The sequence below is a fragment of the Eulemur rufifrons genome, chromosome 16, assembly GCF_041146395.1.
Source record: "Eulemur rufifrons isolate Redbay chromosome 16, OSU_ERuf_1, whole genome shotgun sequence".
Classification (NCBI taxonomy): domain Eukaryota; kingdom Metazoa; phylum Chordata; class Mammalia; order Primates; family Lemuridae; genus Eulemur; species Eulemur rufifrons.
In genome coordinates, this window is record NC_090998.1 from 7,003,091 (window position 1) to 7,027,900 (window position 24,810).

At 51.7% G+C, this 24,810-nt stretch overlaps 2 protein-coding genes across 3 annotated transcripts in view; both read right to left on the reverse strand.

Moving 5' to 3' along the window:
• Positions 1–8,030, reverse strand: part of CHD4 (chromodomain helicase DNA binding protein 4) — a 32,133-nt gene extending 24,103 nt beyond the window's left edge. The window contains exons 1-10 of one of the 2 annotated variants that reach the window (XM_069491082.1): positions 7,891–8,030; positions 6,855–7,032; positions 3,186–3,307; positions 2,771–2,965; positions 2,453–2,571; positions 2,094–2,335; positions 1,731–1,858; positions 1,363–1,498; positions 1,051–1,229; positions 607–846 (exon numbers count right to left, since the gene is read on the reverse strand). In XM_069491082.1, the coding sequence (XP_069347183.1) occupies positions 607–846; positions 1,051–1,229; positions 1,363–1,498; positions 1,731–1,858; positions 2,094–2,335; positions 2,453–2,571; positions 2,771–2,965; positions 3,186–3,307; positions 6,855–6,954 (1,461 nt within the window). In that variant the 5' untranslated portion in view covers positions 6,955–7,032; positions 7,891–8,030. Of the gene's footprint in view, positions 1–606; positions 847–1,050; positions 1,230–1,362; positions 1,499–1,730; positions 1,859–2,093; positions 2,336–2,452; positions 2,572–2,770; positions 2,987–3,185; positions 3,308–6,854; positions 7,033–7,890 lie in introns of both variants that reach the window. The other variant, XM_069491081.1, reaches the window with a different exon arrangement.
• A 10,155-nt stretch (positions 8,031–18,185) lies between these two features.
• LPAR5 (lysophosphatidic acid receptor 5) lies at positions 18,186–19,310 on the reverse strand. The gene has a single exon (XM_069491493.1). The coding sequence runs from the start codon at positions 19,308–19,310 to the stop codon at positions 18,186–18,188; it is 1,125 nt and encodes a 374-aa protein (XP_069347594.1).
• Between the last annotated feature and the right edge of the window lie 5,500 nt (positions 19,311–24,810).

Consider the following 24,810-nt stretch of genomic DNA (forward strand, 5'->3'; position numbering starts at 1 on the left):
AAGGTACATTAAAACGATGTATAACGGCCGGGTGCAGCGGCTCACGCCTGTAATCCTAGCACTCTGGGAGGCTGAGGCGGGTGGATCATTTGAGCTCAGGAGTTCAACACCAGCCTGAGCAAAAGTGAGACCCCATTTCTACTAAAAATAGAAAGAAATTATATGGACAACTAAACATATATAGAAAAAATTAGCCAGGCATGGTGGTGCATGCCTGTAGTCCCAGTTACTTGAGGATTACTTGAGCCCAGAAGTTGGAGGTTGCTGTGAGGTAGGCTAACGCCACGGCACTCTAGCCTGGGCAACAGAGTGAGACTCTGTCTCAAAAAAAATAAAAAATAAAATGATGTATAACATAACCACATTTATTTAAGAATGTATTCTAATATCAAACGGCAAATTTCAAAAATGCTAGAACCGCGTTTACTTTTGCACCAACCTAATACATGAGGAAGGCAAATACATGTCTCGGGGCTAAAAAGTTCATAGTTCTCCAATGACTGCTCCGGCATATCACCCTCACAATGCCTACGTGTGAAAGTGATAAACCCTTCCGCTAGACTACACTTCCCACATCTCCTGCTCCAGCTGAGATCAGTCACTCACCGTACAACGGGGACAGAGCCATTCGCCATTGGGGATCTCTGGAAGTGGGGGGTTTAGGCAGTGAATGTGGTAGGAAGAAGGACAAGTATCACAACAGAGCAGCTCCCCACCATCCTTGCAGACCCGACAGAATTCCATATGATGGTCATCTTCCTCTTCAGGGTCTCCCCCAACCTCTTCCAGGATCTCCTCACCCTCCGAATTGTCCTCTTTGGCCTCCCACTGGATGCCCTCCTTCTCCTGCAGTGAAGGACCACAGATTCAGATTACTACCACCCCCCACCCACCCGAGTCTGAACCCACTGCCCATCACTCCTTTGAATGCTTCCCAAAGCTCACAACCAGCAGCACCACCATCTCTATTTCCACCCTGGCCCCAAAGAGCTTTATCATCCCACCCTTCCTCTCATGGGTTCCAAGGGGCCACAGTGGCCAGATACTCACGCAGTGCGGGCAGCTCCACTTGCCCTCAGGAGCCTTCTCCATATCTGGATCCAGGCAGACCATGTGGTACGCTCGGGGACAGGTATCACACAGGATGATCTCACCGCCTTGCTGGCACACCTCGCAATAGTCCTGGTGGTCTGTCTCATAACCATCCACAGCAGTCACCTCCTCCTCGCCTGGGCAAGGAAGAGGGAAAGCCCAGTTATTAGAAAAAAACTACCTCCCCCCCACCCCTATCTCCTTAGGGAGATTCTTCCCCATTCATTCCCATCTCATCCCATCACATACAGATAGAGAAAAGAAACACACCTTTCTTTTTCTTTTTAGTGGTTCGGAGTTTCTTGCGGCTGCGGCTACTGCGGCTGGTGGAACCGTCCGAAACGGAATAGCTATTGATGCTGGCATCATCGAAGTCTGATTCCACGTCTAAGTCGTCATCCTCGCTCTGGCACGATGAAAATAAATAAGGTTAGAAGTTCAAGCCAAGGAGAAGGAGAGAGTGCAGAGAGGGGATCACTCTCTCGCTGGGGGTACCATAATCCCAGCAAAGACTATTGTATATGGAACCAACTCCCCACATTCGTACGTGCCTACTGTGAAGGACACATGCAGACATAAGGTAACATCCTTCCTATTAGACATGGCTCCCTCCCCAAAGAGATGGGCTGGGATCTCACCGAGGATCTCTTACGCTTGGAACCAAAACCTCCCAGCTTGATTTTCAGAGGAGCTACTTTCTTGGGTTTAGGCTTCTTTGCATCAGGTACACGAGGGCTGCCCTTGGGCTTCCTCCGAGCATTGGGACCTAAAACCAGAATACATCCAAACATATACCACAAGGCAAAAGATGGTGAAAATAAAATCTTCTCCACTTAAGCTTGCTTCACCATCTCCAGATTCCAGAATTTCTCTCCTAAATTCGAGACTCATTCCTCTCTCCTATCTCCTACCTTACGGCTGACAAGCATTCCCATGCTTTCTCTGTCTCTGACATCCTAAGCCCACATTAGTTCCCCCTCCTACTTGCAAGCCCATTTCACCTTTGCCCTCCTTGGTCTTGGCCTTTCGGATAGGCACCTCCACAGGGGGAGGTGGTGGTACAACCTCAGTGGCTGTCACCATGCTCTCCACCACAGCCACTGCTGCCGCTGCTGCAGCAGCCACTGAAGCCCCAGAACTGCCTTTGAAGGGGTTATTGGTACTGAACTCCCGCCACTTTGCACCCAAAACCATCATCATCTTGGAGACAGCAATCTTGGGGTTTTTGGCAGCAATGAGGGGTCTGGTGGAGAAATGGACAAGAACAGAGAAGAGGCAAATGTTTAAGCATAAAACAAAGAAAGAGAAGCAAGGAGAGAAGGACCCTCCTTCCCACACCCCTAAGACCCTCCTTGTTTACCGGACAAACTGGCTGAAAGCCTTGTAGTTGGTGAGGGTGCGATAATCTTCCTCTGAGAACACATGGTCAATGTCTTCCATGCCCCAGTCTTCCAGGAGCTGAGCAGATGATTTAGGCTCCTGCAGAGAGAGCAAGGTCAAGGACTTTCCACCTAGTGCCTACACTTGCTAAGGAAATTTGAATTGAAACTACAGGATAAGAGAGCTAAGAGGAAAAAATTAGAACAGAGAGAAAATGTTCTATGGGGCAGTAGAGTGTCTGCGAAACAAAGGACAGAAGTTTACAGTACAGAGAAAAAAAGGATGGAGATCCAGGCACCTTTGAATCATCATCATCATCATCTTCCTCCTCCTCCTCCTTCCGCTTGGATTTGCTCTTTTTCTCTTTCTTAGGTCCAAGCTTCTTCTTCTTCTTCTTGCCAGGGGTATAGTCGCTGCCCTCACTGTCTGAGCGCAGAGCCACCTCTTCCTCCTCCTCCACAAACTCTGGCCCCTCCCCAGAGCTGTCCCCCAGCTGCCGGCATAAGAGCATACGCTGGAGCAGGGAAAGGGGGAGAGGGAGACAGACACACACCTGCTACACACATGCTGACCTCAGGAGTGCCCTGAGGCTCATTTGCCAGACCTGGCCCACTACTCCGGAGGAAGAAACAAATGCCCTCAGCCCTTCAACCCTTCTCAGAGCTCCTCCCTTCTTCCTCTGATTCCCCAGTAACATTCAGTCACCCACTCACCTCCTTTTTTTGGCGCTTGCTCTTAGGAATTTTAGGGTCCCTGGGTTTCTTAGGCTTTTTCTTTTTCTTCAGCTTTGGAGTCTCTGCTTCTGACAAATCCTCTTCTGGGTCCTCTTCATTTTCTACATATATTTGGCATAGAGTGGTAGGCAGGGAAAAGATCAATAGCAAAAGGTTAGGGCCCAATCCAGAGGCTTTAAACTTTATTCCCTACCTCTTGTCCCAGATTCCTCTGAAGAGAACTGCTATACTCTCCACAGAAGGAAGCTGATACCCAGGGCAAAAACAGACAAAGAGAGAGCTGTATATACTCAAAATAGGCCTGCCAGGCCAGACCAGACCCACCTCGGGCAGCTGTCCAGACCCCTGCCTTCTCTCTCCCGTCCTCCCAGCAGTCCTCTAGATGTTCACCAGTACAGCTGAATCAAGCTGCTTAGAGTTTACCAAGTAAGAGAACTAAGTCTAGGCCTCTGTAATTGGCCAAGTATTCTATAAACCAAGGAAAGAGAAAGAAAGGTGCTACCCAGAAGACAAAAACTATAGAGTATACTCTTACCACATACCCAGAACATTACCAGTTCAGGGGTCCCAGAAACCGCACCCTTCCTTCTCTAACTCCTCTGGGGTCATCACTGCTCAAAACAACCAGAACTTCCAAATCCCATATTCAGTTGCCAGCCCAATCTCACACCCACTCCCAAAACAATTTCCTTTCCCCATCTCCAACTCTGATGTTCCTCCCCAGTGTCTCCTGGGTCAGCAGCCTCTTCTCCCTAGGGGCCCAAATCAGCCCAGCTGTCACCATCTCCCTCCCACCCCAAGCAATCCTCCTCCCATCTGGCTCCACCTCCTCCCCTGGCTGGAAGCACACACAAAGCCTGGGGTAACACTGAAAGCTCCTGGGCAAGGATAGGTGGGCAGGGGCACAGAGGGGGAGGAGAAGGCCAGGAGGCAGGTTCCTTTGCAGCAGACATTCACACCAACTCCAGCTCCCTCCTCTCTCTCCCTCTTCCCAAGCCACCTCCGCCCAAGGTGGGGGGAGTAGAGAAAGGAGTGGAGAGAAGAAGGGAGTGCCTCACCCACTGAAGAGAGGGAAAATGGCTCCTGACCGCAGAAGCCAGCCCAGGGCACCCAGCTGCCAGCATAGGACAGACAGGAAGTGGCAGGGTAGGGGGGGCGGGGTTGAGAGAGGTAGCCGGGGAATGACTGCCCTCACAGAAGGTTTCCCAAATTATTACCTGGCCCCAGGTCCAAATGCCACTGATCTCTAACACCTACTCCAGGATGACACAGTTAGTTACAAGAGGCCATTCTAACGTCCTAAGCAAGGAAACCCAAGGAAAGCAAGACAAACATGAAGGATAATACTGTGAGAGAGACTGGATTACTCCCTCAGTCATAATTTTTTTTCAGTCATCAGAGCTAAGATTTAACAAAGGCTCAGTGGAGCTGTGGTCAGAGCTTACAACCTTCTCCCCAAATTCTGATACTCAAAAGATTTAGCTTGAGGAATGGAAGCCCACAAGGAGTCTCTGAAGCTCAGCTTCCTCATCACCTCCACCCAGAGTCCTAGTCAACATATACAAGTCATGCACACACACACCAAAAAAAAAAAAAAAGGGAGCAGGACCCATATAGTGGTGAAAAACAATATGCCTCTTTCAATCTCTCACATGCTTTTAGCTCCTGACCCCCAGAACTAGCCCTAAAATGTCTATGGCTCCGCCCTCCCTGAGCTAGACAGATACTAGGGAACATGAGACATTAGGCTGGACAAAGCACCATCAGCCTCCCCCCTCTCACTCAGCCCAGGATCAGGCCAGGCACAAGAAAGCCCCTCCCATTCCCTTGGGAATGGTACACCAGCCTGGATCTCACCAGAAAGAATCATTTTCTTAAGGGCTATCCCCAAGTCGCTCCCCACAATCAGCTACAGAGGGTCTTCCTCTTTGCCATCTCCATAAAGCTGGAAACAGACAAGGTCAAACCCATGGAGGCAAAGGGGACACCCTTCCATCTGCACATGATCCCCAAACTTCTCTGGCAAATAATGTGCTAAAATGACAAGCAGCAAACCGGCTCAGATATAGAGGAAGATTTGGGAAAGGGGCAGGAATGGGGTGTGGCAAGTGGAAAAACTGGGTCATGCTCCAGCTCAGGGCAGAGTTCACCCAAGGAGCCTGCACAGCTCCCAGTCAACATGGGGGGCAGCCCCAGACCAAGAGCCAGTGCAAGGCCAAGACGTAGAGCCAACATTGCCTGAATAGCACTTCTATTTCTCATGCCCCTCTTAGAAAGGACAGGCTCACCTCACCACCACCACCACCACCCTGCCCCCACCTTGGGCAAAAGCACAGAAATCAGTCACCCTACCCTACACACCTACCCTACACAGTGATGAGACCAAGTCTAAATTTCTTATTCCAACAGCTTAAGACTCAGTAACAAGACTAACCCCTCTCCTAAATGGTCTCAGGTTCAAGTGAAGAGTTCCAACTTAGAAAATGCCAAATGAGAAAGCATCTCTCCGAGACCACCTCAACTTCCGGCTGGAGCTAAGAGAAAAGGCAGAAGTAAAACATGTTGGATGGAAAACAAAAACAGGATCAGCAGGCTCCAGAATGAGACGATAAGTGGAAGCATAAGGGATGAAGAAAGGGCATGTAGGAAAAAAATGAAGCTAGAAAAAAAGAAGGTCAAGGAAACAAACAGGCAATTTAGCTAGGGGCTCTGAAGAAGGAAAGACAGACAAGAGAGAGACATCCACTTAGGAGCATGACATCAATCATCATTTGAGAATAGACAAGGGCTACTCCAATCAGGCAGGGTGGTTATAGCCATACGGGTTTGGCCAGTTCACGGAGCCACCCCAAAACACAGATAGCACAACCCCTAACACACCTACACAAACACTTCACACTGCCAGCCCAAACCCCAGGCTATCTCACAGGGGCAGAAACCTCTAGGAAAAAAGCCAGGATTATGTCCACCCGCTAGGGGAAGCGGGGTGCCCTCCCTTCTTTTGCCCCTCCCTACTAGGCTATTACATCCTTCCCTAGCCCCCATCATTTCCCCACTCAAAACATTCCAGCAACATGCCTGGCTAAAAGCGCTCCAGATCCTGCTGAGGAGCGCGATTCAAACTTCACACAGTTGAAACAGCACAGAAAACCGGTAACTGATCAGAAGCTAAAAATAATCAGATAAAGAGTAACCAGCACTCCCTCTTTCCTTTCCACAGCAGCAACCACAGGATCCTACCAGCACAGATGCCCAGCTGGTCTTCTCAAACAGAAATCCCCAATACTCCCCCCTCCACCACCACCACCACCACCAGGTAGCCTCCAGGGGTCCCAGCTACCTGCGTTCCTCCAAGGACCCACACCAGGTAACGCTTGCCAGCCCAGAGAGCTCCCTCAACCGGGAACTGCAGAGCATTCCTCAAGACAGAGGAGTGCAGCAAGCTTGCATCTCCATCCGCGGTGCCCAGGAGGCACATGGCTTCCACCCCCCTCACACAAGAGCTCTGCAGAAGGGAACCACTCCCTTCGATGCCCTCCACTTCAGGCTCTGCCCAGAGAGACGAGCCACACAACCCTGCCTCACCAGGCACTCGGAAGGGCCCAAATGCCTCCTTCCTGCCCTGGGCCCTCGGGAAGATGATGTTACCTGGGTGGGGTGGGGGCAGGCTGTTGTTCAAAAGTGCATCCATATCCTCCTCCTCACTGCCCGCTGAGCAGGGGGACGGGGAGCCCAAGCCCGACGCCATCCCCTTCCGCTCCCGGCCAGGGAATTGGCCCAGCTGCTCCTGCCGGCGGCCTGGGGCCCTCAACACTGGCCCGAGTCACTGTGCGGGGGAGGGGGGAGAGAAAGGGAGAACAGTCAGTGACGCGCACTGTCCCCCTCCCCCACACCCACCCGCTCTTTCCGCCCCCCACCCCAGCCACCCTAGCAGGGCACCCGAACCGCTCAGGCTGAACTTAGTTCCACACTCCTCGGGGGCAGCCCGGAAGCCGGCTCCCCAACAGGCGCCCCCACGAAGAGAGGGAGCGACGCCCCCGAGGGCAGGCTGGTGCAAGCGTGGGGAGGGGGGCAGCCGGCCTGGACAGAGCAGAGTGTGACACGGGGGGGGGGGGGTCCGAGTGGCCGCGGAGCGGGGGGGCCAGGGGAGGCGGCAGGCGGCGAGGCGCTCGGGGACACAAGGTCACTTGGGGGTGGGGGGGCGCCTCCCTGCGCCCGGGGAGGGGCCAGTCCCCAGACAGGGCAGCTCTCCAAAGGCTGTCCTCTGGGACAACTCAGGTTCTCCTCAGGATCCGCGGAGACGAGGGGGCGTGGAGGCTCGAGCGCTGCGGGGGGCTGGAGACAGGGACGTGGGGGGGACAAGAGAGCTCCCACTGGGAAGGGGGACGGGCCACGTGTCCCGGGGGGCAAGTGAGCAAAGAACGAGGGGGCGGGCGCCGGGCATTGTGGGAGACTAAGCCCGAGGTGGGGGTCGCCGGGGGCAAGAGTCGGGCAGGGTTAGGGAGGGGAAGTGAAGGGGGAGGCCGGGCACCCTGCAGGGGAGGGAAAGGAAGGGTCGGCTCCTCCGGGCAGGGGGCGGTCCGCGGGTCCAGGGACTCCTGAGGAAGGGGCGGGCTAAGGGATGACCCTCGAGGCTTGTCGGGCAATGAGGGGCGTCTCTTTGGGAACCCCGCACTCTCCTCACCCCGGAGCCGCCGCAGGTCGTGTTCGGTCCGGCCGGGTGTCACTCCCGCTCCGGCTCCTCCTCGCCACGGCCGAAGGGGGGAAAATGGCTCCGGCTCCGGCTCCGGCGTCGCCTCTTAAAGGGCCCGAAACACCGGCCGGGAAATCCCACCGCACAGGCCCCGCCCCCCCACGGACAGCCCATAATAACCTCAACCAACTCCAACCCCCCCTCCACTACTGCCACCCTCCTCCCTAGGTCTCCCGGGCAACCCCCGCCCCCTCGTCGCTCAGGCAACCATTGGCCACGCCCCCTCCGAGCGCGCGCGCGCGTGTCACCCGGGCAACCGCCCACCTCCTGGCCATCCCATAATACACACGGACACCCCACACACACGCACACACCTCGGCCCCCCCACACACATTTTATACACATATATGCCAGGGGACTGCTGACATCTCATAATGTTGCAGACCTTTTACATCTAACACTCTTAGACATCCCATAATAGCCATCCTTTGCCAACTTCTTCACTCTTGGCCCTAATGCTAACATCCCATAATAATTCATCACCCCTCCTTCCCCATGGCCATCCCATAATAAGCACCCCTCCCAGCACTTCAGCCTCATATCCCATAATACTCATCCCCATCCCCCACAGACATCCCATAATAACCACCCTTCATCCACCCCCAGTTTGATATCCCATAATAGTCAGAAACTCACCCCCCCCACATACTACAACAACGGACATTCGGCCTCCTCCCACACATATCCCGTAATAATCAGTCTCCCACTTTCTATACTGACATCCCATAATAACCAGCCCCTGGAACTGCCCTCAGTCCCTGCAGGCTAGGGTCTAGATGCTCGCAACATCACCCCCAGCCTTCACACTCTCCTAGCTCCGGGGCCCATAATTACTTCCCCTATCAAAGAGATACCCCTTAATCAACTGTCCTACTGTCACCCCACAGATGGACAGCGAACCTCCTCTCCTCTAACACTGGAAAGATATCCCATAATAATTTTACTCCCCCACTCACACCCTGACATCCCATAATAATTGCAAGGAGCCGGTGGTCAACCAGACATACCATAATGCTCCCAGCACAACGCAGTGTCACATCCCATAATGCTTCATCTCCACTCCTCCACCCCAATACCCTTCCAGCTAAGTATCCCATAATATTCATATTCATACCTCCCCCATCTCTAGATACTGTCAATCTATTCTAACACCCAGAGCAGGGAGGACCAGGCAGGCTACCCATAATGCCCTGTCCTCACCCCTACTCACACACGCCTTAATCCCTTTCTGGGCCAAAGCAGTGTACCCACAAAAAGCCTTTTGATATCTGGGACCCTAGCCTCCCTCCCGCCAACATTTCCAGACACTCAGGTTCTGAGAGCCAACCTAGGGCCCCAGCCAATCCCACCGAAATCCAGGTATTTTCCCTGCGTTTACCTACAGCTCTTAAGTTTTGAGGAAGACCAACCAAAATTACAAGCTGGCAGATGAAACATTAACATCAAGTTTAATTCACCCCAGAGCATCCCATAATAATTACAAACTCCCATCCAAAGACTATTTCTCAACATTCTAGCAGTCCTCTCCCCCCACCACCAGGTGAGAGACCTTTCATCAACACCCTGGGCCACTCTTATGGATGGACATCCCATCATGATGTGAACTGAGGATGCTGCTGTGTACACACCAAGAGCAGAGACCTGCTCTCCCTCTGCTCGCCACTACTTATGTTCATTCAACATATGTTCACACAGAACCCAGCAAGGCACAGAGCTGGGCACCATGGAGAATGCAAAGTCCATGGGTGCCTCCCTTCAATAATCAAAAACAACCAAACTGTGATATCAGACAGAATGTCTGGTGTCAAGGAAGAACTACCGAGTGCTATTTCTCAATTTCCTATCACAGAGAATAAAATAAATCCTACAGATCTCAGGAGACAGCATATCCCAGTAGAGTTCACTGTGGTCCTTCTAGAGGCTAGAAGGTATTCCAACAGGATTTATGAGTATAGATGTATGGGCAAGATAATCTGTCTGTTCCCTACATACTAAGGGATTCTGACTAGAGAGCAATCAGTGGGATCCATCCAGTGTTCCTAATACTGAAATCCTATAATATCTTCACGTCTTTCCTTCTTGGGAGACTCATCAACATGCCAGAATTGTTACTCTCATTCTGGAACACCAAATCCTGCTTACCCTCGATGTCCCATATTTTCAGTCACTTTCCCATTTTAGATCCTGAAATCTCATAACACCTCCAATTGCCCCCATCCTTATCTTATTGAGGCCCCATTCTGCACCTCAAAAAAAAAAAAAAAAAAAACAGATATTCCCCATCTGTCCTTCCCCATGTACAAGTCAACATTCTGGGATGCCTCATTCATTCAATTATGCCACAAGGTAGCCCTCCAAAATACACCATCCCCTTCCCTTAATTGCCCTCCTGTCCAGCCACCCTGGGGACCCAGCCCTAGAAAGCTGGAAGAGCTGATCTTAAAAACCCTTTGCCCCTCAGAAATTTGAGCCCATACACTTGTCACTTTTCCCTCTTCCTGACCTCCAGAGATTCGGGACCTGAGGGAAAACCAGTGCTCCAGCACCAACCACTGCCTTGCCGCCGCCGACCCCCAGACCAGAGATGATGTCCTCCTTTCCTATCAAGTGCCTTTTTCATGCAGGTCCAAGACCTGTGGAAGTGAGACAGGTTGAAAAGAAACTGGAGGAAGGGCCCTGGTAGGAAGGGCCCTTCCTGGCCGGAAGTGAGTGGAATGAACCTCATGCCATCTCTGCAGTGCCCTTCTCATCTCACTTGCCTGGAGAAAGGGCCTGGCCAGATGACTCTCGCCTGCTCTGGGATCCAAGGGACTAGAGAACCGGCGTGGAGAAATGAGTGCAGGAGAGGCAAGAGCTTGCTTCAGGAAATTATAATCCCTCTGTTCCCGAGCAGAGCACAAGGGATGCACACAAGTCTTCCCACCAGCTCCTGCCTGACTTTGTGAAACCACAACCATTCCACATTTAACTCTCTTCTCATCTTAGGACTGGAGTCTTCAGCATCAAAGACCTCAGTCTTGCCAAAAGCTCCCACTATCACCTTTGAAGTTTGTGTTTTCTTTTTCCAGCATTCAGTCCAATTCCCTGGACCACTCTCTTGCTGCATTCATTGTACTGTGCCGGCCATTTCCCCCATTCTGCAAGGCTTCCATAGTCTCCCATGTTAAATTCTCTTGACATCAAGATTGGGCCCCAACCATTACCCAAACCCTCTCCAATGCCTCTCCAATGCTCCAATGAAATCTGTGCTCTACAGTGGGGGGAGAGGAGGTAGCTCTTTCCAGATACCATAATGTGGGGATACCTCCTTTTAAGGAAGTTTCTTCTTCCTATGTGGGGCTGCCTATTGTGCCCTCTCCTATCCCCATTTCTCTAGGGGATCCAGCCTGTCTCTAGGCCTCCAACTCCCTTCTGTAATATCTCTATCTGGCCCATACCCTTTCTCTCATACATACACCACATTACTACAGTGATTGGTTAATATAAACCAGTAAGAGAGTTTACAACTGGGGAGTCACAGCCTCTTGCCTGTGATAAAAAATATTAGAACCCTTTGTCTACCACACTCCCTCTGTCCATCCCTGCAGGTTCTACCCACTTATCCCCTTGCTTCTCTTACTCTCCAGCTCTCCCTACTATCTCTTCCTGAGTTCCAGAGAGGGCTAGGATGTGTGTGTTTGCGTGTTGCTTTTGTGGTCTTTAAACTTCTATGCCCACCCCCTACTCTAGCCCCATGCTACCCTCCCAGATAAATTGTAAATAAGCCACTAGCATGATTGGCCCACAGAGACTAAGGGTGGGATAATCTCCTAATTAACACACCCACCCAGGAGGGCAGCCTCTCTGGCCAGTTACCTTAGTGTTCTGTTTTCATCCCATGTACAGAAGAACCTAGAATAACACTCAGAGTGGATTGTCCGTGGAGTTTTCAGCACAGGCTCCATAATTCTTCTCCTTACACCTTTGTTCTGTGAGACCCCAAGAAACTCTGCTCCTAAGAGGTCCAAGGGGGCCACAGTGTTCCCCTGCAGTGCCACATAAGGGGATTTTGGAAGACAACAGAGGGAAGACAAGCCACAGGGACAGTGCACTGTGATGGCTAGACAGGACTCAGATCATGTGGGGCCTGGAGGGTGATTTGCCAGGTGTTTGTCCTTCAGGAGCCAACCAGCCTCTGTTCTTTGGGTGTGACTGCATGGTAGCAAAGTTCCCCATGCACAACCCCACCACCACCTGAGCTATGGTCCCAAGGCTCAAACCCAGGAAGGCAAAGATAGAGGGGAGGACTTGGATGCCATGGTCACCCAGGAGCACTACTCCCTTTGGTGTGCCACCCAACCAGAACCTGGGAGCTCTCACTTCCAGCACAGCACTGCAGGCCCTGGACTCAGCAACCCTGTAGCTCAGAAGCTCGGAAAAAGACCCAGGTGTCCAGGGTTCAGATTTGGCTCACTGGAGCCTGCCCCAGGGGCCCTTCAAACAGCTGTCACCAAAGAAACCTCTCCAGCCAGTTACTCCTGCCAGGCCTCAGGTCGGGCTCCAGGGCTCACCCCACCCTCCTCAGCTCCTTCCCTCCCTCTTCCTTCCTCTCCTTCCTTCACCTCCCCCCCCCCCAGCTTCACCTACTCAGGACAGCCCCACCCAGCTGTGCAGGGCACATCCCATAATAATCCTCCCGAGCCCCCACCCCCCCAAAAAAGAGAGGCGGCCATCCCATAATAGCCACCCACAAGAGACATTCCGCGGTGACCGCCCCCTCCCTACAGAGCTGCTGGGAGCAGCCATCCCATAATAGCTGGCCGCCTGTTTTACTGGTTACGGCTGTGGAGGGAGCTGGAGAGGAAATGGAGGGGCGGGGGAGGGGAGGAGGATCCAGGGCCCCCACTTTGTAGAAGGGAGGGAGAAGGGGCAGGAGAGTGGCATAGGGGCTGGGGAGCAAAAGAGGACTTTGTGCAGGTGGGAGATGTGACCGACTGGCCACCACGACCCTGTTTTGGGGCTTTCTCCCCCTTCCCCAGGGGCTACATTTTCCCCTCAGCACCCCGAGGTGGTTGCTAGTTAGGGGAGACGCCTAGGATGGGTTGAGGTGCCCAAAGAGTGTGAGAGAGTGAGAGTGTGTGTCTGTGTAGGGAGATGGATTTCAGGTGTTCCCCTTGGGCCCTTCGGGAGAGGAGGCTGACCTCAGAGAGAATGGCAAGAGAGTAAGGAGTGAGGGGTGGGGGTGTTGAAGAGCTCCTCAGGCCCTCCCCATTCTGCACCACCATCCCATAATAATCCCCCAGCCCCACTCCCCCTCCCACACACGACATCCCATAATATCTTCTGGAGAAGCAGTCCCCGCAGAAGGTACAAAGAGCTATCCCATAATAAGCTCCCCTACCCCCACTCACCACCCCCCCAACTTGGCCCCCCCCTCTGTCACATGCAGCCGGTGCCATCCCCCGCTGCTCCCCCCTCTGGCCACCGAAGGCCTTGCCAGCCCATAATACTCTTGCCTCTGGTCGCAGGAGGCCTCCAGCCCATAATACTCTCTTCCACCACCCCCCCCTTCCCGCCCCGCACCCCTTCCTCCCGCCTCCAGTTGGAGCCGGGCCTCACCAGCCCATAATATTCCCCAGTCTCCTAAGGCTGTTCCAGCCCATAATACTCTCCCTGTCTCCTAAGGCCTCTCCATCCCATAATACTGCCAGACGCCTGACCTGTGGGCCAAACCCCAGCCCGTTCCACACATCGAGGCTGTGTCAGCGCCGCCGGTCTCCCTCCCTGTCCCTCCTCCCTCCCTGGTTGGCGCTTTCCCTCCCAGGCTCTCTCCCGCCCTCCTGCCCTGGGCCCCTCTCCCAGCCCCACCCTGTGCCTGCCTGGGCCCTCACTTCCCCTCCAGCCTCCTCCCTTGCCCTTTCTCCATTGCGTGGTTCTTCATCTAGTCTCCCGCTTCTGCACTTTTCCATCGACTCCTTAGTCTGTGGGATGGACATCGACTTGGTGGGAGAGAGTGCCCCCAGAGGGCAGTAGGCCTGTCACTGCCCCTGAAGACTGCTTGACCTAGCACCATGGAAACGTGCCCAGCCTGCCTTGCTCACCAGCTCCCCTGGCCGTAGTTCTGATTGCTGGCAGAGCTCTGTCTGGGTGAGGATTCACCTGGAACCCTTAAAGTCTTCCAGAAACATACCCCTTGGGCATCGCAAGCAGACTTTACCAGTGGCATCTCCTCCCCATACTCTTGTTGGAAAGCTCCCATGTAGGGGCCTCTAAATTGCCTTTCAAAGATGTCCTCATTGACCCAACAACAGCCCCATTTCACAGAGGAGAAAACAGAGGCTCAGAGAGATTAAGAAATATGCTCAAGTCACATTGCCAAGAAGTGGATGAGCTGAAGTTAGTGCCCAGGTTTATTTGATTCCAAAGTTCTGGGAGCCTTTGGGATTCTCCAAACCCCCTGTGAGAAACTTCACTTTCCAGTGCTTTCAGTGCTCCTCTGGCAAGGAGAGCACAGTGAGAACCACCCCAGCCTCAGGCCCAGGGCCTCCTGAAAGGATGGAGAAGGAAGGCCCTCATGTGAGATTAACCTCCCCTTCCCCACTTCTTCCATAGGACCCCAGCTGGCAACCTCAAAGGGGTTTCCCTCAAGATGGTTCAGGACCAAGAAGGAAGCATCTGTGCTCTCCTTTGGGATCCCTTACCTCTGCCCTGGTTCTCCTAAATTTGTTTTAAGATCAATGATTGTTACTTTTGCCCCAACTGCTCTCACCATATGGAGGGACCAGCCTACAGAGGAGACAGACTTCGAGGAACGGAGAACCGAGGGATGGTGCCCTCCTCAGTTTAGCTGGTGGACAACCAAGAGTGCTGCCTTGGCCATAGGTACATCCCAGGCTGGGGGAGGAGAGTCACGGCCAAGTGCATGAAGTCTAGGCCGTCCTGCCTGTGTGTGCCACCGACAAGCTACTCCTTGAGCCCTTGATGGGGTGTTTTTTAGGGCACTCTACAGTTGAAACCGTGGGTGAGCCCCCTTCTCAGCCCCACACAGCAGCACTGTGTCCAACACACAAGGGCCTGGGGCAAGTGGAGAGGAAAGGGGCGGTGGATGAGGAGCATGGAGGAAGAGCTGGGAAGACAGGGGCGGAGAGGATACAGCAGATTCCAGGTGAGACAGGCAGATGAGAGAAGTGGCCAACATGCATGCGGAGGGAAGAAGCAAGGAAAACAGGCATGGTAGGTAACAGGAAAGGAAGTGCCTGGAAGGGGAGAGAAAGCAGGAGGTACTGCAAAGAGTAGGAATCTGGGAGCCACTTCCTGGTTGTGTGACCTTAAGATCTCAGATTGCCCAGGGTGTTTCATCTGTAAAATGGGATAATCACCATCCCTAATTCAGAGGGTTATTATAATAATTAAATAAGATAATGCATCTTAAGCACTCAATTGAAATCCTGACACACAGAAGAGTATTTTTAAAACCTACTAATACTCCTTCCTTCCATCTAAGATTTCTTCCCCCTCCTCCTTTGAACTTTCCTAGACCGCAAATGCGGTAGCCCCGGCGCATGTGGTAAGGGCTCTGGACACCTTGCCTCCTTCATATTCTGCTCAGTAATTGGGGAATCCTGTGAAAATGGCAGTGGCGGCAAGTTTTCCTAAACCTCCCAGCCTGTGACTTGTCAGGTTCTGTTCATTCCTCCTCTGCCTGTAGCGTCTCCTTAAACTATTCTTGCCTTTATTCTCGTGACGGAAACCCTTTGGATATCTCAGTGTGGGGAAATAGTCCACCACAGCTCTGACACCAACGATTTCACACTGGAGACAACCCATTTCCATCTACTTCTTCCACAGGCCACGTCACACTTTTCCTCCGTTATTGCAATGGCTCCCTGGCCACTGTTTTTTTCCCTTAGACTCTCCCCACCTCATTTCCCTACAGTTTATCCTACACGGTATGTCAGTGTGAGCAAAGTCTCGCTCACAAACCTTCAGGGGCTTCACCATTGCCCACTAAATTAGCTGCCAACATCTTACATTCTTGCATGTTTTGTCTCACCTTATCGTTACTGTGTACTAGTTCTATGGTCCTGGATAGATAGTAAATTACTTCACAGCAAGATCTGACTGTTCATTCGCTCAACAAATATTTATTGAGCACTTCCTCTGTGCTGGGCACTGTTCTAGATGCTGGGGATACATCAGATTACCAAACAAAAATCCCTGCCCTCATGGAGCTTACATTCTACCGAGGGAGATAGGCAATAAAGTATAAAACTTAGAATAAATAAATAAGAAAATTACATGGTATGTTAGAAAATGAAACATGCTGAATTTTAATTACTTTGGGATTCACTCATGTACCTGCACATAAAATTACTCAAGTAATTTTTAAAAATTGTGTTCGATTCAGTTTGGATAGCACAAAGTGCTGAGATTTGGAGTATGAGGCTTGGTGCTGTTGGTGCTCTCAGGACAGGAAGGGCACAGGTCTTGAACCCTGAGGTTGAAGTAAGATGGAGCAGATGCTAACCACCAGGCCTCTCCCAGAGTAGCTGGAGATAAGTGCCAGGGCCAGGGCTCCAATCTCCACCCAGATGGAGAAAGGCCCGGGACTTCATGGCTATCCTTGAGGAATCTGGGTCAGTTCTCCGACTTGGCCACCAGGGGTCATTTTACCCCTGTAAATCGCCATCTGGAGCGCTCGCATAAAGGCACACACAAAAGGATTACAGGGAACTAAAACACATGGGAAAATACTGACACTCTCAATCTCATTCATTCTCTCTCTCTCTCTCTCTCTCACACACACACACACACACACACACAGAAAACATACAATATTGAGAGGCATAGGGACAGAAATGCTACAGGACGCACATATGGCAACAACTCCCTCACTCATGTACTGTTAGGGTCTGAAGTTCTCATAGTGCCAACTCTGCAGCCCTCTCAGCCTCCTTACTTGGATAAGGAAGGAAGGAGCTGGGCATGGTGGTTCATGCCTGTAATCCTTACACTTTGGGAGGCCGAGGTGGGAGGATCAGGCCAGGAGTTCAAGACCAGCCTGAGCAACATAGGGAGTCCCCCTCTCTACAAAAAAAATTTAAAAATTAGCCTGGTGTGGTGGCACATGAGTGTAGTCCCAGCTACTCAAGAGGCTGAGGCAGGAGGATCACTTGAGCCCAGGAGTTCGAGGTTGCAGTGGGTTGTGATCACACCAATGCCCTCCTCATGCCTGGCAACAGAGTGAGATTCTGTCTCCAAGAAAAAAAGAGGGGAAGGGAACAGTAGATGGGCCCATTTCCCTTGCCTCAAGATTGCTAAGAATGGACAGCCCACCCCAGTCTTCCTTTCTCACTCTTACTTCCTTGTAACTCCTCTCTCCTGACTGTGGCACAGTTCCCTTTTCCCCTCCCAGAGAACCCCCTGGCCCCCTGCAAATGTTTGTGTGACTACCCCCTTCCCCACCTGCCCCCTGGTTGCTCAGGTAAACCCAGGGTTGTGTTCCATTTGATGTACTACTGCCCACTCCCAGAAAACCCCAAGCCATGAGGACCAGCAGTAGCAACTCATTTGTTGAGCACTGCCCCCTCCCCAGTATTTTTTTAACTGTTTATAATGCCCTGGGAAGAAGTTAGTTATGAACTCTAATACTTTAGTGCAAGTATGGTTTTCAAAGTGTGATCCAGGGAGCAACTCTTGGAGGAAGTCCATGAGGTCAAAACTATTTTCATAGGTGAAAGAGTGGGGTGGCTTCATCCATTACCCTAATGAGTCAGCACAGAAATCAGCAGATGAAGGAACTTCTCAGCAGCTTGGTCCACCAAGGCCTGGGGCTGTTCAGCTCCCAGACCTCTGTGGCAGGTCTAAATCTAGGATACTCATTTTGTGTTCCATCTACCAGCTTTTGTCAGTATTTCATGCCCACTCCCACAGACGCATTTCATGGTCTTCTGCCTCTGCACGGGCAGACTCACTGCATCACTTCCTACGGACTGCAGGAGGGGTCCTCTGTGTGCTCACTACCACCCCTTAAAGAAGCCGTTCCTGCCAGCACTCTTCCTTCCCTGTACCCTGGCTTCCACACTTTGTTCTCTGCTGCATTCATGAGCTGGAGTTCCCACCCAAAGGTCCAAGTGCCCAGCCCACCTCCCTTGTGTGCACGTCCCGCAAGCCCGCGAGAGCGAAAGGCGCTAGGGGTAGGGGGTGGACGGCGCTATGTACTGCGCTATGTATGGCACGATGTGCGTTCAGAGGGCCGAATCTCGGGGGCACTGAGTGAAGGGTGTCCCGGTGTTGGAGGGTCGGAGCAGCCCCTGACTGGCGGCATCCGGCCCAGTGGTGTCAATGGTCTCAATGGGCCGCAGGGCGAGCGCATGCGACCCCCGGGCCCCGTTGGTGACCAAGGTCCTGGCCTGGAGCGGAGTGCCCAGTCCACGCAGGGTGTTGCGGAAACCCTCGGCGCTGAAGTAGTACACCAGCGGGTCCAGCACGCAGTTGGCGCCGGCCAGCAGCACCATCACCATCAGCACCCCGCGCACCTGATCGCGGGCCTCGTGGCTCGCCACCACCAGCTTGCCCCGCAGCAGCCCGTAGACCGCCAGCGTGGCGTTGTAGGGCACGAAGCACAGCAAGAAGATGACGAGGCTGGCCAGCAGGAGGCGCACCGTCTTCCGCCGCCGCTGGCTGCGCGTGGCGTCGGGCCGCGCGAGCGTCCAGAAGACCCGGCCCGACGAGTAGACCACGGCCACCAGGGGCAGCAGGAAGCCCAGCGTCTCGGCCAGCAGCACGAGCGGCAGCAACCTGCCCTTCCACAGCTCGTCGCTGAAGCTCTCGAAGCACAGGCGCACCTCGAGGCCCTGGTAGCTACAGAGCGAGGGCCTGTGCACGTAGGCGATGGGCACAGCGATCACCAGGATGAGCGCCCACACGCCGAGGCAGAGCAGCCGCGCCACGCGGGGCTGCCGCAGGTGGCGCAGCCGTAGCGGGTGCACGATGGCTGCGTAGCGGTCCGCGTTGATGAGCATCAGGAAGATGCAGCTGCCGTACATGTTCATCTGGAAGATGGCACCCGCCGTCTGGCATAGGAGGTCCGGGAGGGGCCAGTGGTGCAGTGCATAGTAGGAGAGGCGCACGGGCAGCGAGAGGGTGAAGAGCAGGTCGCTGGCCGCCAGGTTGCACATGTACACGCTCACGACTGAGTGCACGCGCAGCGCGCGCAGGAAGACCCAGAGGGCCAGCGCATTGAGAGGGAGCCCGGCAGCCAGCACCAGGCTGTAGACCACCATGTGCAGGCGGTGGGTGGGCCGGTAGTCAGGACACTGGAGAACAGAGCTGTTGGTAGAAGAGGTGTTGGCCGAGGAGTTAGCCAACATCGTGCCAAAGTGGGAGGGGCTGCTGCTAGGCTGACGACATCATGGGGCACACCAGGGTCAGGGCATAGCCTTCACCTCCAGGATAGAGGCCTGGTGGGTATACAGAGACGGTCCCAAAGCAAGCAGAGGCAGGGTATGGGAATGTGGGCTATGGCTGCAGGGACAGATGGCTGCCAAGGGTTGGGTGCCTTTGGGCACAGCTTCATCAGCAGTGGAGACCTGGAATAGGGAGGCAAGCCAGAAGTCAAAGCTAGGCAGGGACAGGGCCGCAGACACAAATGTTTATCCAGCTAAAATGGCTGGTCTTGTGAGTCTTTTCTCAGACTCAGGTCTTTCCCCTACCTTCCACTGGGCCAGAATAGCTTCCTGTAGCAGGATTGTATAGGGAGCCCAGACTGCTTAGGTTTAAATCCTGGGTTTTCCAACTTGCTTAGCTGTGTGACCTCAGAAAAGCCAATCTCTCTGAACCTCATTTTCCTTACCTGGTGGGGGGGTGGGAATGAGAGGAGTTTAATGGTAGCCTTACTTCATGAGGTGGTTTGGAGATTAAATAAGATGATGTATGTAAAATGCTTAGGTTGTTGTTATCATACAAGATGTCTCCCGCCCTCCGTGCCTCCCTTCCTTCCATACGTATTGAGCCCATAGAAAGTTCCAGGCATGTTCACAGTAGTGAACAAAACAAAAAGGCAGGAGGATCGCTTGAGCCCCAGAATTTTAGGCCATAGTGTGCTATGCCAATGGGGTGTTCACACTAAGTTTGGCATCAATATGGTGACCTCCCAGGAGCAGGGGACACCATGTGAACCAGCCCTGGTCAGAAATGGAGCAGGTCAAAACTCCTGTGCTGATCAGCAGTGGGATCTCGCCTCTGAATAGCCACTGCACTCCAGCCTCAGCGACATAGCAAGACCCTGGCTCTTCAAAAAAATTAAAATTAAGAAATAAAAAGGCTTTGCCTCCACCTACTTTATCTTACAATAGAGGGAGACAGATAATTAAGAAGTGCAAGTCAATAGGTATTATGTCAGGTGGCGAGAAGTACTATGGAACACCTGCCCTGGACCAGATACTAGGCTGGCTCCCCATTGTCTAAAGAATAAAGTTCAAAGTCCTGAGTACAGTATGAAATCCCAGCCTCACTCATTGCATCCACCATTGCCCCTGTGTGGGCTGGATTTGTGGTCAGAGTCACCTGGATTCAGCTTAATGGTTTTACCTCTTTAACCCTCAGTTTCTTCATCTGTAAAATGGGAATAATAATGAGCTTCCCCCCCCCCTGCCCCCCATAGGCTGATGGCACACCAGCCATGCCCAGAGCCACTTTGGAGTAAACTTGGCACCCCGGTCTTGCCAGGCAGGGATAGGCTCTGTGGGCTGAGCTTTTCCAGGTGCTCCCCAAGAGGGCCTAACTTCTCAGATGAGGTTCTGTGGTAGAGGGGAGATGGTATTAATAGTTTGGTAGTAAGGGCTCAAAGGGGACTTAAGCCCAGAGAGAGTGGAGGTGAGACAAGGAAGTATCCTTGGTGCTCACGAGGCTGCCAGAGAGTAGACCACAGCAGCTTCAGTTCACAGGCAAAACTTGGCCAACAAAGGACGTGACCAAGAGGAACAGGAGCCAGAGGACAGGATGTGGTCTGAGGATCCCACCTTCCTCAACCCCATAAGGCCACAGAAGCTACCCCTCCATCACAACCCTAGATGTTATTTTGTGTGTGTGAGATAAAATATACATAACTTAAAATTTATCATTTTAAGTGTACAATTCAGTGTCATTATGTACATTGACGATGTTGCATAACCATCACCACTATTTTCCAGAAATAGAACTTTTTCATCATCCTGAACAACTCTATACCCATTGAGCAATAGTGCCCAGCCCACCCCTGCCCCTAGCGGCTGGTAACCTCTATTGCTGCTTTCTGTCTCTATGAATGTGCCTATTCTAGATACCTCATATGAATGAAAGTGTATGATATTTGTCCTTTTCATGTCTGGTTTATTGCACTTAGCATAATGTTTCCAAGGCCCATCGATGTTGTAGCATGTAACAGAATTTCTTTCTTATGGCGGAATAACATATTCCATTGTATGTGTGCACCGCATTTTGCTTATCCATTCCTGTCAATGGACAACTTGGGTTATTTCCACCTGTTGGCCATTTTGAACAATGCCACCATGGACATGGGTGTCTAGATGTCATCTTAGGGAGAGAAAGTGTTTGAGACCCTGAGCAATTATTCCAAGATACTGAGCTTATTCTTTTCAAAAGGCACTGTTTAAATTGTTTAATGGACTCTGGGAGGCCGAGGCGGGTGGATTGTTTGAGCTCAGGAGTTCGAGACCAGCCTGAGTAAGAGCGAGACCCCATCTCTACTAAAAATAGAAAGAAATTATATGTACAGCTAAAAATATATATAGAAAAAATAAGCCAGGCATGGTGGTGCATGCCTGTAGTCCCAGGTACTCTGGAGGCTGAGGCAGGAGGATTGCTTGAGCTCAGGAGTTTGAGGTTGCTGTGAGCTAAGCTGATTCCACGGCACTCTAGCCTGGGCAACAGAGTGAGACTCTGTTTCAATAAATAAATAAATAAATAAATTGTTTAATGGAACTAAAAAGTTGTAAACCTGACTATAACAAGTTTTCTTGTGAATATTTGTTTGTTCTCCCTCCAACCACCACCACCAGCAGCACTTTGAGACTTGTAAGAGGTACAGTAAAGCAGTTAAAGGGAACAAAGAAGTATTTTCTCTGCAAAATACCAATCTTAACAACAAAAATCATGCCAAACAGGACTTAAAACATGCTGAAATGCAAATAAAACCAGGCTTGTTTCCGATATGCCCCACCCCCACACTCCTTTGCTGTAATCACACCAAACTCATTTTGCATATACCTTATGTTTTCAGGACTCTGCCTTTGCCAGTGCTATTTCTTCAACTTGGAATGCCCTTCCTCCCATTCTCCAACTGGCAAACCCAGTCATTCCTCTGGGTGCTGTGAAGCCTTCCCTGCCCCTTCCCCTGCAAGGCAGATTAGCACCCTGACTGTGCTTTGAGGCAGTGGCAGGTTTAGCAGAGCTGTTCCCACGTGTAAGTCATTAGCTGTTCTTGGTCTGCCCCGCCCATTGGACTGTGAGCTCCTTGAGGAAGGGGCTATGGACTACGGCTTATTCATCTTTGCATCCCCAACACCTACCTCAATAAGTGCTGAGTGAAAAATAATAGCTATCATTTACTGATCAGTCTCCATATCCCAGGACATTTTATATACATAATCCCTAATGCTTCCAACAGTCCTTTGAAGTAGGTGTTTATCCTCATTGTTACAGGAAAGGAAACATAAACTCAAGAGTTTGGCAATGAGGAGTAAAGTCAGGATTCAGATCTAAGACTGCCCAGCTCCAAAGTCCAGGCTGTACCATGTTGCTTCCAACAAGAGAGGACGGTTGGGCCGGGTGCGGTGGCTCACGCCTGTAATCTTAGCACACTGGGAGGCTGAGGTGGGTGGATTGTTTGAGCTCAGGAGTTCAAGACCAGCCTGAGCAAGAGCAAGACCCGGTCTCTACTAAAAAAAATAGAAAGAAATTATATGGACAACTAAAAATATATACAGAAAAAATTAGCCAGGCATGGTGGCACAAGCCTGTAGTCCCAGCTACTCGGGAGGCTGAGGCGGGAGGATTGCTTGAGCCCAGGAGTTTGAGGTTGCTGTGAGCTAGGCTGATGCCATGGCACTCTAGCCCGGGCAACGGAGTGAGACTCTGTCTCAAAAACAAACAAACAAACAAACAAACAAACAAACAGAGAGAGGACGGTTGGATATGTGGAAGGATGCTGGATAGAGCACCCGGTCATTTACGATTGCCTGTATGAAATCTACCCGTACATAAATTATTTTACTTCCTCATTTGTCCAATTAAAATATACACTTTTTAATGACCCACTCTCCTCTTTCTCCCACTTTGAACAGTGGTAACAGAAACTCATCTTTCTTTCACACGTAAACACAAATATGCCTCCTTAGTATTTCCCCTTAAGTACCTACTGAAGCACTTAGCTTGCTGCTTTGGACCTCTCAGTTATTGTATGTGTATTTGTTTCACTTCCGCAACTAGAGGGTAAGATCCCGGGAGGGGGACCACACCCTGCAGACACTCACTCTTCAGTCTCTGCCTGGCAGGAAATCCACCTCCACCCCCCACCATGTTAGCCTATCCTGGAATCCTGTGATACCTCTTGTACCAACCCAGGCAAGTCACCTAACCACTTCTCTTTTTTTTTAGAGGTGGCGGCTCGCTCTGATTCGCAGGCTGCAGTGCAGTGGCGTGATTGTAGCTCACAGCAACCTCAAACTCCTGGGCTTGAGTGATCCTCCTGCCTCAGCCTCCCGAGTAGCTGGGACTACAGGCATGCCCCGCCACACCTGGCTAATTTTTAAAATTTTTTTAGAGATGGGGTCTCACTATGTTGCCCAGGCTTGTCTTGAACTCCTGGCCTCAAGTAATCCTCCCACCTCAGCCTCCCAAAGTGCTAGGATTATAGGCATGAGTCACCTCACCTGGCTCCTAACCACTTCTTATCACACTCCTGACTATCTTGTCCACATGTATAACTTGCTTAGTAAAAGATCATGTCCCTTAAAAGGTCTGTTTGGAAACGGCTTGTGTTAAAGTATCAGTAACACTTTACACTATAATTACGGTAGCACTTCATCATTCTTAACCATTACTTGAAGAACCAGTAGCTCCTCACAATTAGGAAGCACATGCTAGACACTGAGTGAATGGATTATTTTTCAAGAATGCCAAGTCTGTCTGTTAAAAAAGTTACAATGTTAAACAGGCCAGGCGCAGTGGCTCACGCCTGTAATCCTAGCACTCTGGGAGGCCGAGGCGGGTGGATCGCTCGAGGTCAGGAGTTCGAGACCAGCCTGAGCAAGAGTGAGGCCCCGTCTCTACTAAAAATAGAAAGAAATTATATGGACAACTAAAATATATATATACAAAAAATTAGCCAGGCATGGTGGCGCATGCCTGTAGTCCCAGCTACTCGGGAGGCTGAGGCGGTAGGATCGCTTAAGCCCAGGAGTTTGAGGTTGCTGTGAGCTAGACTGATGCCACGGCACTCACTCTAGCCCGGGCAACAGAGTGAGACTCTGTCTCAAAAAAATAAAAAAATAAAAAAATAAACAGACCAAAATGTGTTAGTTGAGCTGCTACCTAAAGGTAAAGTTAAGAATCCTTTAGTAAAGGAAATGGCAGTACTCTCTTTACTATAATCCAATGGGAAGAAGTCCTAGAGTCTCTTTACGGGGGAGCCTATTTGTCACAAATCCACCTCTTTCTGAAAGAGTCACACAGCATGGCCTGCACTAGGCACTGAGAGCTGCCAGACCCCTGCCCTGGCCCCAACCCACTCCCCTGCCTCCCGAGCCCCGGGGCTCCAGTCAGTGGAACTGCATGGCACAGTGCCAGGCCAGATGGCAAAGACAGGGAAAG

Bases quoted from the DNA above. Each gene is read 5' to 3' on its own strand.
- LPAR5 (XM_069491493.1), bottom strand. From the start codon at position 19,310: ATGTTGGCTAACTCCTCGGCCAACACCTCTTCTACCAACAGCTCTGTT.